General features: G+C 45.9%; 3 protein-coding genes across 3 annotated transcripts in view; 1 reads left to right on the top strand and 2 right to left on the bottom strand.

Moving 5' to 3' along the window:
• TGAM01_v206934 (hypothetical protein) overlaps positions 1-3,514 on the top strand; it is a gene marked incomplete at both ends in the record, with an annotated part of 38,085 nt that extends 34,571 nt beyond the window's left edge. Inside the window, one exon of the mRNA XM_024549981.1 lies at positions 27-3,514. Within this exon, the coding sequence (XP_024405290.1) occupies positions 27-3,514 (3,488 nt within the window). The remainder of the gene's footprint in view (positions 1-26) is intronic.
• A 3,127-nt stretch (positions 3,515-6,641) lies between these two features.
• Positions 6,642-7,094, bottom strand: TGAM01_v206935 (hypothetical protein; the record flags this gene model as incomplete). The annotated part of the gene is made up of 1 exon (XM_018804309.1): positions 6,642-7,094. The coding sequence occupies one exon, from the start codon at positions 7,092-7,094 to the stop codon at positions 6,642-6,644; it is 453 nt and encodes a 150-aa protein (XP_018662424.1).
• Positions 7,095-9,675: 2,581 nt separating this feature from the next.
• TGAM01_v206936 (dienelactone hydrolase) lies at positions 9,676-10,823 on the bottom strand (the record flags this gene model as incomplete). The annotated part of the gene is made up of 4 exons (XM_018804308.1): positions 9,676-9,922; positions 10,001-10,412; positions 10,482-10,577; positions 10,721-10,823. The coding sequence occupies 4 exons, from the start codon at positions 10,821-10,823 to the stop codon at positions 9,676-9,678; spliced, it is 858 nt and encodes a 285-aa protein (XP_018662423.1).
• Positions 10,824-11,421: the final 598 nt, after the last annotated feature.

Consider the following 11,421-nt stretch of genomic DNA (forward strand, 5'->3'; position numbering starts at 1 on the left):
AATATATGATATATACACTTGTACAGATTTTCAACAAACCTTGATGGCGTTGACCATCGCACAGCCTGGTTCTTACATCTCAAAGCACATATATCGCCTCGATTCCAATATCGACATTGATCGCTTCAAGGTGGCTTGGGAACAAACCGTACTTCGCTTTACGAATCTCCGTACACGGCTTGTGCTCTCAGGAAGCACTACAGTTCAGGCAGTCATCAAAGAGCCAGTTGCCTGGTCTCACAACTACGCTGACCTTTGCTCATTTACCCTGTCACAAAAGAATACTAGTATGGCATATGGCTCGCGCCTCTGCGAGTATGCAATAATTTCTCAAGGTTGCGATACTTACTTTGCGTTAAACATCCATCATGCCATCTTCGATTGGCAGACTCTTTCAATGGTGATCAAGACGCTGCAGGCTATTTATACCCAGAGCACGCCGCCATCTCTAGTTCCATACAGCAACTTTATCCAGTATGTAATGGATCTTGACCGAGATGCTGCACGCAAATATTGGTCCACGCAGCTTTCCGGCGCCAGACGCACCACATTCCCCATGCGCATCGCATCGCACAAACCGCAAGCATCAAATAAGGCCAATAGTATGACGAGTAAGCTAATCCACTTCCCTCGATCCGCAAACTGCTCTACAGCGCTTATCCGAGCTGTGTGGTCAATTATATTGGCACAATACGAGCGGACCGATGATGTATGTTTTGGCACAGCTGTCTCGGGCAGACAAGCCCCAGTGGAGGGTATCGATGAGATGCCGGGTTCTGCACAAGCCTCAGTTCCCATCCGAGTCCGCTTAGACAAGCAGCAAACTATTTCAAGCTTCCTTCAAGATTTGCAAACTCAGGCTCTTGAAATGGCAGTTCATGAGCAATATGGGCTACCAAGTATCTCGCGAATCAGCGCCTCTGCCAAGGATGCCTGCAGGTTTACAAACTTCCTCGTCATTCAGTCTGATCTGTCAGCGCAAGATGCCGCCTCCCTGCCTGTGCTTCATTCCGCCGTTGTTGAAGACTTGAAAGATGGCGCACCGCTTGGTGATGGTTTCGACTACATGTATCCTCTCATTGTCCAGTGTCAGTTGCTCAAGGATAACATGCAGCTAGCTTTAATCTATTCTTCAGATTTCCTTCACGGCTCTCAGGCTGATGCTCTCCTTGAGCAATTTGATTACGTTCTTGGACAACTCCGAAATGCTAGAGGAGAAGAAAGGCTATCAACCATATCTGTGACAAGCCCGTGGGACGCACGGCAAGCGATCCACGCGGCTAAAGTTGATCTTCAGCCGATCGAACCAAGGCTTAACGGTGAATTCTCATTACAAGAGGTCCATCGTTGTTGGATTGTGGCCCCTGATAACCACCATAAACTCGCTCCCATTGGGTGCGTGGGTGAACTCGTACTGCAGGGCCACGCGCTGGGCGGTACCTCTAAAAAGGCTGCAGAGATGTTTATTGATCATTTTGATTGGCTTTCTGACGCTCAAGCCAGTGAAAAGCATAAATTTTACAAGACGGGCGATCTAGTTCGGTATAATGCCGACAGATCTATTGATTATGTTGGCAGAAAAGATGCGCAAGTCGAGATTCGAGGCCAACAGGTGCAGCCCTATGAGATCGAGGCTCAGATCAAGCTCCTTACTCCTCAAGTTAAAGAAGTATCAGTTGATGTGATGATAACCGACAGTGACAAATCTTTAATCGCCTTCGTCGCCTTTGAAGATAAAACAATCACTATCGAAGCTGCAGCTGTTCAACTGGTACCACCCAATGACAAAATGCAACAGCATCTGTCCCACCTCGGTAGAAATTTAACCGCTGCTTTGCCAATTCATATGGTTCCCAAATACATCATCCCTGTCAAGTACATGCCACTCAATGGCTGCGGCAAAATCGACAAGGCAGCCCTCCTTCATACGGCCATGAAGCTTTCTACTGGGACTCTTGGAAGGTATCTGGCCAGCCAACATCCGCCATTCCGCGATTGCTCGTCTTCCCTTGAGCAATGGGTCCTAGCACACTGGGCAATTATTCTTGATATACCTGCAGAGACTATAGGCGCAGATGATAACTTCTTTCAGCTTGGTGGCGATTCAATCCAAGCCATTAGCATTCTAAGGCTGGCAAAAGACAACTTCGGTGTACCTATCGAACAATCTTTTAGCGGCAATCACACAACAATCAGCAATATGGCAAAATTGATTGAGACAGCTCTGGAAGACGAAACTACAGTACCATGCTCTCCAACGTCAGGCATCGATTTGCTAGCCAAGATCAATTCCATTTGTAGGGCATCTTGGATATCACATCCACACGCTTTGCAGGCAAACCCTATCACTACGATCCGTAACCAATCGACCATCTTTCTCACCGGTGCCACCGGCTTCCTTGGCACTGAGATTCTGAAACAATTGGTAAGAAATCCGGCAGTACGATCTGTTGTTGCCCACGTTCGTTCAAAATCGGTACCCGACGGAATGAGGCGTATCCAAGAGACGGCCAAAATCGCAGGTTGGTGGCGTGAAGAAGACGCTGATAAGTTGGAAATTTGGCTAGGCGACCTTTCCGAGGCTCGCCTTGGTCTCAATGAAGCCCAATGGAAACGCCTTTCTGGGCTATCCGAGTCAGAGAGCAGCATCAATGCCATTGTCCACAACGGAGCTTCTGTCAATTGGCATGCCACCTACGATACACTATGCCTTCCCAATGTCAACTCGACCGTCGACCTACTGATGGTGGCTGCAACATCACCTACCCAACCAAAGTTTGTATTTGTCTCAGGCGGAGCCTTCACAAACCCCGACGATCATCGGGCTATACCTGCCGTCTTTCTCAGGGATACCACCGCATATATCCAAACAAAATTCGTCTGCGAAGAGGTTATCAAGAAGATTACCCGTAATCTTCCCTCCAACCAGAACCGAGTGTCGATTGTGAAACCTGGGCGGATAATCGGCGCGAGCGCGAGCGGCGGCGTCGCCAACACAGACGACTTCATTTGGCGCGTTGTGGCCGCAGCCTCGTCCCTTCGCGCATATCCCGAAGAACCAGAAGAGCATTGGAACTTTATCCAAGACGTCAGCTCCGTCGCTTCAGGCATTCTACATCAGATATTCGACAGTGCAATCACGCCATTCTTGATCTCTGGAAGCGGCATGCCCATACCAATTTTCTGGGACCTTGTCAATTCTGAGCTGGAAACCCCGTGCAAGCCGGTACCTTGGTCTGAATGGCTTGAGCGCGCGACAGCCGAGCTGGAGGAAGTCGGTGGCAAGCATCCGCTGTGGACGGTACAGAAATTTCTTCGTCAACTCGGCGTACCACAAAACGCCATCAACTATAAAGGCGTGGAATATACCGAGTATAAAGAAGCACAGGCGGCAGTCAAGAGTAATGTACGCTATCTTAGGAGTATTGGATTTATTTCTTCGGAAAATGGATTTGGCAATACTGAGCAGGAGAATGTGATTCGGCGTGTACACGCAGTGAGGAAATTGGCATAAAGCAGGGCTGGCCTCATTATCTTCTTTTTTAACTGTAATCTCCTATTTTAATTATTTTATAGATTCCTCAATTCCATTCATTTCATTATTTAAAGTAAGACATAGACCTCTTTGTGGAAGTAGAATTATGTAGAAGTCTTTGTCTATATATCTCATACCCTAAATCGTTTTCGTATATGAGTATAGAAGTATGATATTGGCGGCCCGGCCACTAAGTAGAATGAGAGGTAGTATGTTGCTTATGGCCGTGAATAAGGCAATAGTGGTTTTGGAAGTTAGGTATAGTTTATTATTTATGGCAGCAAACGGACTTGCGGCATAAGACTGCTAGCTGAGAGGAATATGTATGAAGAGAGTTTGCATACGATGAAAACACTGCCAGTATAATAGCAATACAATTGTTGAAACTATCCAATAGATAGACAGCCAGCCTACCCATGCAAATTAGAATAAGCTAATAGGCAGTCCAAAAGACCTTGGTATCGCGGGGATGAGCCGTTCATCTTGAGGCCCAAGTTCTCTCTTCATAATGCGTGGGCTCAAGTAATAACGAGTATAACTCTAGAGTTGAACCCATAATACGGGGGATAGACAAGGTGGGAAACTTCGAAGTCTTCCAGCTTTATGTCCGTATGGAAGCGAATGTAGAACAGCACCACTGGGAACCTACGACCTTGTCAACATTAGCATACGCCTGTAGCTTCACGCAGGACAAAGATCTTTAGGGTTGTAGAATTTGCCTGTAAGCATCGGGAGCCCACTCCAAGTCAGCGCTACTGAAGCCGATCAAAATATCTCGTGGAAAAAGTAACGAGTATCAAACTTCCACCAATATTTGCTATCTTGTCAGAATTGAACAGTAATACAAAGCTAAGACTAAGCCTTTTTTTCTTGATATCTTACTACTCTATGATACACCAAAAGCTATACTTTAATGTTTGTACAAGGTGTTGCGAATGAATAACTCTGCATATGTGATATTAAAGTTCGACGAGATCAGGTTGGCCCACTTCCTAATCGACAAATCTATTAAAAGTCTTCTCAAACATTTTCCGTTTTTTACTCTTTTTGTTGCCCTCTGTGGTAATTTCCTCTCCATTATTGTTATTGTCTCGCATTCCAACACTCCGGGGATCCCTCAATACTCGACGGTGTAATTACTGTTAACTCCGCAGATCTGACCGTCTCGCTCACGGCTGGACTCGCCGGGGAAGGATGCGGCATTCCTTGGCTGCTCAGCTCGACCCTGAATGCTCCGTCTGGATCCTCATCTTGTCGATTAGATGATGTCGATTGGATGTAAATTGATAAATTTTCCTCGCTCTTGAGACTCAAAGATGGAGCATGACCGAAAACCACAGCTCCTTTCTCGTCGTGTCATCACGTCTACAGATATCGATCTTTGACGCATAAGGTGCAGCCTCCATGAAATCCATAGCCACTTTGCAACGAGAAACTGTACAGAATGTATGTGATAGTCTCCAGCTCCGGTGTTGTTGTTGCTTCTCCTCAAACACTCGCAAACGTTTAAATGGATGGTTAAGCTACGCCCAGATAACATTGCTTATCTCGCCTGATCTCAGACCCTGCTCCTTCTTAAGCAGACGCTGTTGGTACAGCTTTTGTAGCGTGGAAATAGAAGTGGTCATATAATTTTTGTTGATGGGCACAGCTTTCCATTCCTTTCAGAGCGCCAGCGATTTCTCAGGCCTAATCAGATCACTAAAACCTCGGCCGAAGATAACAGTGGTGCCAATTGGAAGTATGAAGTCAGGCCATCCATGACCTCGTGATTCTATATGTTTGATGCGAGTGCAGATAGCACTTACTGGGCCGATGATGTCTTGAACATCAAATCCAATGATATTGTGGCGAAAGTCCGCTGTCTGCGCAATTCGAATGCCATCCTGCAGACCAGCCATGCGTTGCTCATAGTTAAGTATTTCAATAGGATGCAATGTCTTCTCAACTCGCGTGTCGAGGGTAGCATATATGGTCTCCCCAGTGCCATCAACGCTGCGTTTCCTTTTTAACAACATAGACGTCCAGATTAAGATTCTCTCAGCTCGTTAGAGTCCTTCAAGGCTGCTTGGCGTCCGGAAAACCCAGGCCACTTGTTCCTAAATTTGGTACCATCGACACCCCGGTCGTACACACTCTCTGGATGCATGAGTAGCTAGCCATTAGAGTGGCGACAGCGGGGATCTCATGATGACAAAGTTCCCTCTATTAGTTAGTACATTAGGGACTCTTGATCTACCACGGAGAATAGAATTTTATTAAGGTATCAATAAAAAGGGATTTTCTACCATATATTCCTTGGTCTTCTTAAATATTCAAAGTCTGAGAAGTAGTGTGACGTCTTGATATCCCCATGCCGAGACGCAATCCATTCAGATAAGCCAACCATTTGAGAAGGTGCTCACGGCTTAGACTTTTAACGATATGTCAATGATGCTTGCCACATGTGTACTGGCAATATCTTAGTGCAATAAATTGGGCCTTGTATAGAACATATCCGATGTATCTCGGCGATCAACCAAGTCTAGCGTGTTGCATTGCCATTTCTATACGAACTTCTTGTGTAAACTCTGGACAATATTGAAAACTTAGTTACTCAAGTTCTAAATGGATGTGTTTCAATGTTCAATTGCTTCACCAACTGGTCGCATAGATATATGCCTACTAACATGTTATGCAAGATAGAAGACCAAATGTCATAATGGAAAGAAAGATCGTGATATGCCGATGACTTAATAAACAGCTCTATGGAGAGTCATACATGTAAATGCATTGATAGTGATGTAATTCCACAGTATTGCCGACGCTATTTAACTCTCTTGTTAGTTATAATCCAAATGCTGTGGTCTAATCACCGAGGAACGCTTTCCTGTCGAATTATACTAGCTCTTCACCATCTGGTTATTACAGCATCCAACTTGTGGTTTTTATTTCATGTCATATCAGTTTGTGAGCGGCTGCCGTAGCTAGATTAATTTAATGAAAGATATCCAAAACTGTATCCAGTCCATCCAAAGACCTAGTTCCTCCATACGCGCCCACAAGCGAGCATAAGCTTTCAGGAAAATGTCCTTATTTACAGAGGCACCAAACGTCCAGTCATCCATCAGTTGCAAATGTACGAATAGCAAACTAAAATGTTGCTAAAACTGCAAGCCGCGCTGAAGCCGTTGCAGTCCTTGATGCTGTTGTCTCCGTTATAGCACGTGCCCTGTACACTACCGTCTCCGCCAGAAATATAGAAAAGCCAACTACCATCATCCTGGAGATAAAAGTCCATGTTGCCCACGCCGCACATGCCATCAAGCTTGAAGTAGTTGGACCCCGTGGTGGTGATGCCAACTGTTGGGGTCTCTCCACTAATGACATGACCGGCGCGGTCTCCGTCTAGCAAGCAGTCGCAGTTGTAGTAATTAGATGGACATGCCATTGTGGCGTCTGAAAGGGAGCCGCCCCATCCAGGGGCAATAGAGCATGGGCCAGTTAAAACATGAAAGTCGGCCACAGTAGAGCCGGCGAGGCCCAGAATGGCGAGGAATTGAGTGGCTGAGAATTTCATTTTGATAGAAAGTATCCTGAGTATCGGAAGAGTGAAGGAGAGGTTTGAACGGATGAAGAGTTGGCTATGTCGATTCTTTCTTCACTTTGCTTGTCACGACGAGGGCAGAAATCTTCTTTTATATTCATTTTCATCAGAGCCAAGACTGAACTACGCTTGGCGAACACGCTCCCCACGCCCTTCCAGCTTTTGGAAGCCTTCTCTTGAGCAAAGCTTCTGAAATTCACGTCAAAGAGGTATATTCGTTTGCATTCGGAATTGACAATAGGTCTGATTCACTTAGGCCCCGATCCTTGTTACCTCTCAATGAGGAAGGTAGTCAGACGGACCGTCGGTTCAGCCAAGAACTTTGACGCACCATGACGGAATCTCAGGCTTGGCTGGAGTAGCTGGGACATAAAACGAACAAAATCAGTTTCAACTGTTAGACCAGGAGATGAAAGCGTCAGACTCATGAGGCGTCCATCTATGTATACATGCATACGCGGCTTGCCTTGGATTCCCCGTATCCCGATAATTGGCGGAATAAAATTACTACTGCCAAATCTGTATATGATTGGCAGCGTCTCCTTTCTCACCCTTGTCTTGCTCCAGTAGTAGTATTACTATTTCGTACCGCCCACTCACTACAGTAATCACAGCAGTCTATGCCAAGCCTGTCGATCTCTCCAAACTTGTAAAAGCGTAATATGCTAATGTGACAATGTGCGTCGAGTACGTGTAAAGTAATGGACTGAGGGCAAGTAATCCACTGGATAGGCGTGGAGATGCAGTGAAATCAAATTTAATTCAGGTCCTGCTCTTCCCAGAGTCAACAGTCTATGCTTCACTTGGAGGAGTGGAGCAATTGGCGGATTAATGTAGTCTATTGAAATGAAATGAAAGTGTACGTAGATATGTCTATACTACTAGTTCAATTTCCATCATTGGATATACATAAATACAAAACAGTAACTCAAGGTAAAAAAGGAAAACGCAGAGAGCGAGATAAAATTAAAACAGCTTACAATCATACGCTAATTTGTGATACACGCAACTAAGATTAGTCTTAAAAGATCGCAGCTATACTTTCGAAGTCAGCCAAATCAGGTATCAGTACAATAACAAAATCCGGATAAGTATCCAGTAGTCATCATTATGCCCGTTTCAGTCTTACTTTTTCTTCTTTTGTCGAGTATTGTGCTTATATTAGGCGTATTTGGGGCATGCGCAAAGATTACTTACAACCAGGTAGTGGTACATCGCTCACTTCTACGATTGACCAACCTACCATACACTCGGGAGGTACGGGGCTTACAAATGTAGTACAAATGACATAGTCCAATTAACATAGATCAATCAAGCACATTCTCAGTGGTCCGTCTCGTATACCGGTCCAACCCTACATGCAGGTAGGTTACATGACACATAAGCCCAAGCTTGAGCTGAGTATCTCGTCCTATATGGCTAGCGCATGCACTATTTTCTAGAAACAGAAGCGAAGGGAAACGACATGGATTATTTCAGCGACTAATATACTGGCGAACCCCATAGCCAAGCCAATATGTCGTCACTCGATACACTTCTACATCCATAAGCTCAAAAATGAGACCCAGTTTTCGATATTATAAAGTATGTCATCCTCACCGGGACCATTACATAAAGAACGCAAGGGGTAATATTCGCAGAAATAGCTGACAGCTAGTACGGAAGGTCGCTCTTTAACACTTGCGTCAACGTTCATGACAGGAAAATGAACTTACAATATACTGCCTCGTATACCATCAAGAGTCGTGTGCCATTTTGCTTTACACCAATTGTGAAATCTGAATCAAATTGTATCTGAGAAAACGGTTCTCTACAGTAACTATTTCCGAATCATCTACTCCGTTAGCGCAGAACTTCTGTAGGATAAGCAGGGATGTATTCCGTATAAACCAATGCTCTTACAAGTAGTTTTCCTTTTATGCTTACACCTCCACACCTGGGATCGAAATATTTGGCCTAGCCTATCAGCCAAAATATGCCAAGCACCCGTTTTGTATATAGCTTGTTGCGAACTTGGGAACTGCACTTATTCTGAACATAGGTTTGTACTCTTTCCGACGATGAGTATTAATCGTTTGCAAGATTGCCTAGCGCTCGGATAATGTTACGTAACTGTGCATGCCTTTGCTTGGTTCGCCGATAATACTACCTCCGTATTTTCAGGAGGCTTATTCTTGGCTTGCAGCTTACAACATGAATCAGCCAGTAAGCCATGCGCAAACATGATTCTATAGAAAGAGTTATCAAACCCGGGGCAACTATCATTGACATCATAAGAGAGCAATAATGATAATGCTAAAGTGAGCGAGAAAGCCACGCTCGGTTACACCGAAATCGACGAAGTAAAGTTGGCAAGTTTCGCCGACTGACCACTCAACTCCTCAGCCTATTCCAATTTCCACAACACGGTCTCTACGCTGATTCCTACCTCACACATCACCAGATCAAAAGGCATACAAGAAGTTCATATCAAGATTCAAGATAGCTATGGGTATAAGTTCCTTCATCATCGCGACCTTTGCTGCAAAAACGTTCCCATGACTAACCCATCCGCTTACAGGTGCTTGGCAAAGAAATCGGCGGCCTGCTTGTAGCCGCGCTCATACTCCTTGACGTTTTCCTCGTTCTTCAGGTCAGATCTGGCGCCCATCCAGCCGTGGTGCATAGTCTCATAGGTGGTAACCTCGGCCTTGTCGCCCATGATTTCCTTGTACAAGGCAACCTTGTCGGCGGGCTCGTCCTTGGAAGCAAGCAAGATGTGAGGAGCCGTCTGGGCCTTGGCATCAGCCTCATCAAGCATACTATTTCGAGTTGACATTTGTTAGCAGAGACAAAAGGGCAAAAACGTTGCGTTCTTGCAGGAGATGATGAAGACTCACCCAGGATGAGCAGTTCCGCTGGCTTCGAATCGTCGGCCAACGCCCTCGTTGCCCGCTCCGCAAGCCAGAACAGTCAGCTTGCCACCCCAGCACAGGCCGAAAAGTCCCCAGTGGCCCTCAATGGCAGGGTACTTCTCAGACAGCTCCTTGCGGATAGCCAAAATCTTGGCTACGTTGGCCTCGGGGTTGGCCTTGGTGGCGAGAAATTCGTGCAATTTCTTCGTTTTCTCCTCGGTATCGTTGGGAATCACATTCATGCTGAGGCCGCTGCCCTCGAAGAAGTCGGGAACCAGAACCAGAGCACCGCTCTGGGCGGACAGACGATCAGCACCCTGGATGGTCTGAGGCCAGATACCGAAGATGTCGTAGACATCGACAATTCCCTTAGTAGCGTCCTCAGGTCCTGTGATGTCTATGGTGTGATGTATCAATAAAGCTGTTGATATATCTCTGGAGTCTGGTCAAGGGGAGCTCCTCTTACAGGTGTTTACGCCAGCAATAACTTCATATTTCCCAAGGGGTGTGTAGTCCGCGGTGACGGGAGCCAACTTGCAGCATGCCGCACTAGCCATGGTGTCTGATATGAGTTTAAGGTATGAAGGATATATATGACGGTATAGTGGTGTGAAAGGCACTGAGGCTTGATGAGATGTCGGAGGACTTCATCTTGATCGCCTATATATACTCATCTGAACCTCTTTTTCCTCAAGTGGGGCTTACACGGACAAGTTTCGTCTTGGAAACGAGTAGCGCTGCTTCGTGGACACAAAATAGGATCTTCAACGAGAATCCAGAGCTCGGATTGGCGGTTCAAGGGCTCCATCCTGAAAGCATTGATTCTTGCCGATGATTGTGGCGGCGTCGGTGCCGACCCGGCAAAACCGAGTCGAGTGCCAAAGCGGAGCTGGCGATTAATGTCCGAGAGGGGCTCGACAAAGCACTAGAGTCAAATGACAAGTCGAACATGGAATATTTTGAAGAATCTAGCTAGTGGTTGTAGAGTTTCTCGAAGTCTTCATCTAGTTGCTTGGAACTCAACTGTAAGATGATTCGTCGTTGATGTGCAGCAAGGTAACTTTCAGGCACAGGCCGAAGAGTACTAGCCGATCCTTAACATGAGGGCGGGGTGGTTTTGATCTTTTCTTCACCCCGCTTTTAGCGCGAAGCTGAGCCCAGCTGGATATTGAAGCAAACTCGACACAATCGGTTAACTCTCTCAACAACTGTATCAGTGCATAGTTTACGGACTGTTATCTTTGCCGTAATCCGTAGAAACAGGAGTTAAAGCTGTGGACTAAAATGAGGCTTTAAATCCGGGTTAACTCCGGTCAAGGACTCTCCCGATAGTTGGCATTTACCAGATAAAGAAGTCGAATCTAAATCGGCTTAAGTGGAAGTTATCAAAAAGGGAGACGCGTGCC

The sequence above is a fragment of the Trichoderma gamsii genome (genome assembly GCF_001481775.2).
Source record: "Trichoderma gamsii strain T6085 chromosome Unknown Scaffold_24.2, whole genome shotgun sequence".
Taxonomy (NCBI): Eukaryota; Fungi; Ascomycota; class Sordariomycetes; order Hypocreales; family Hypocreaceae; genus Trichoderma; species Trichoderma gamsii.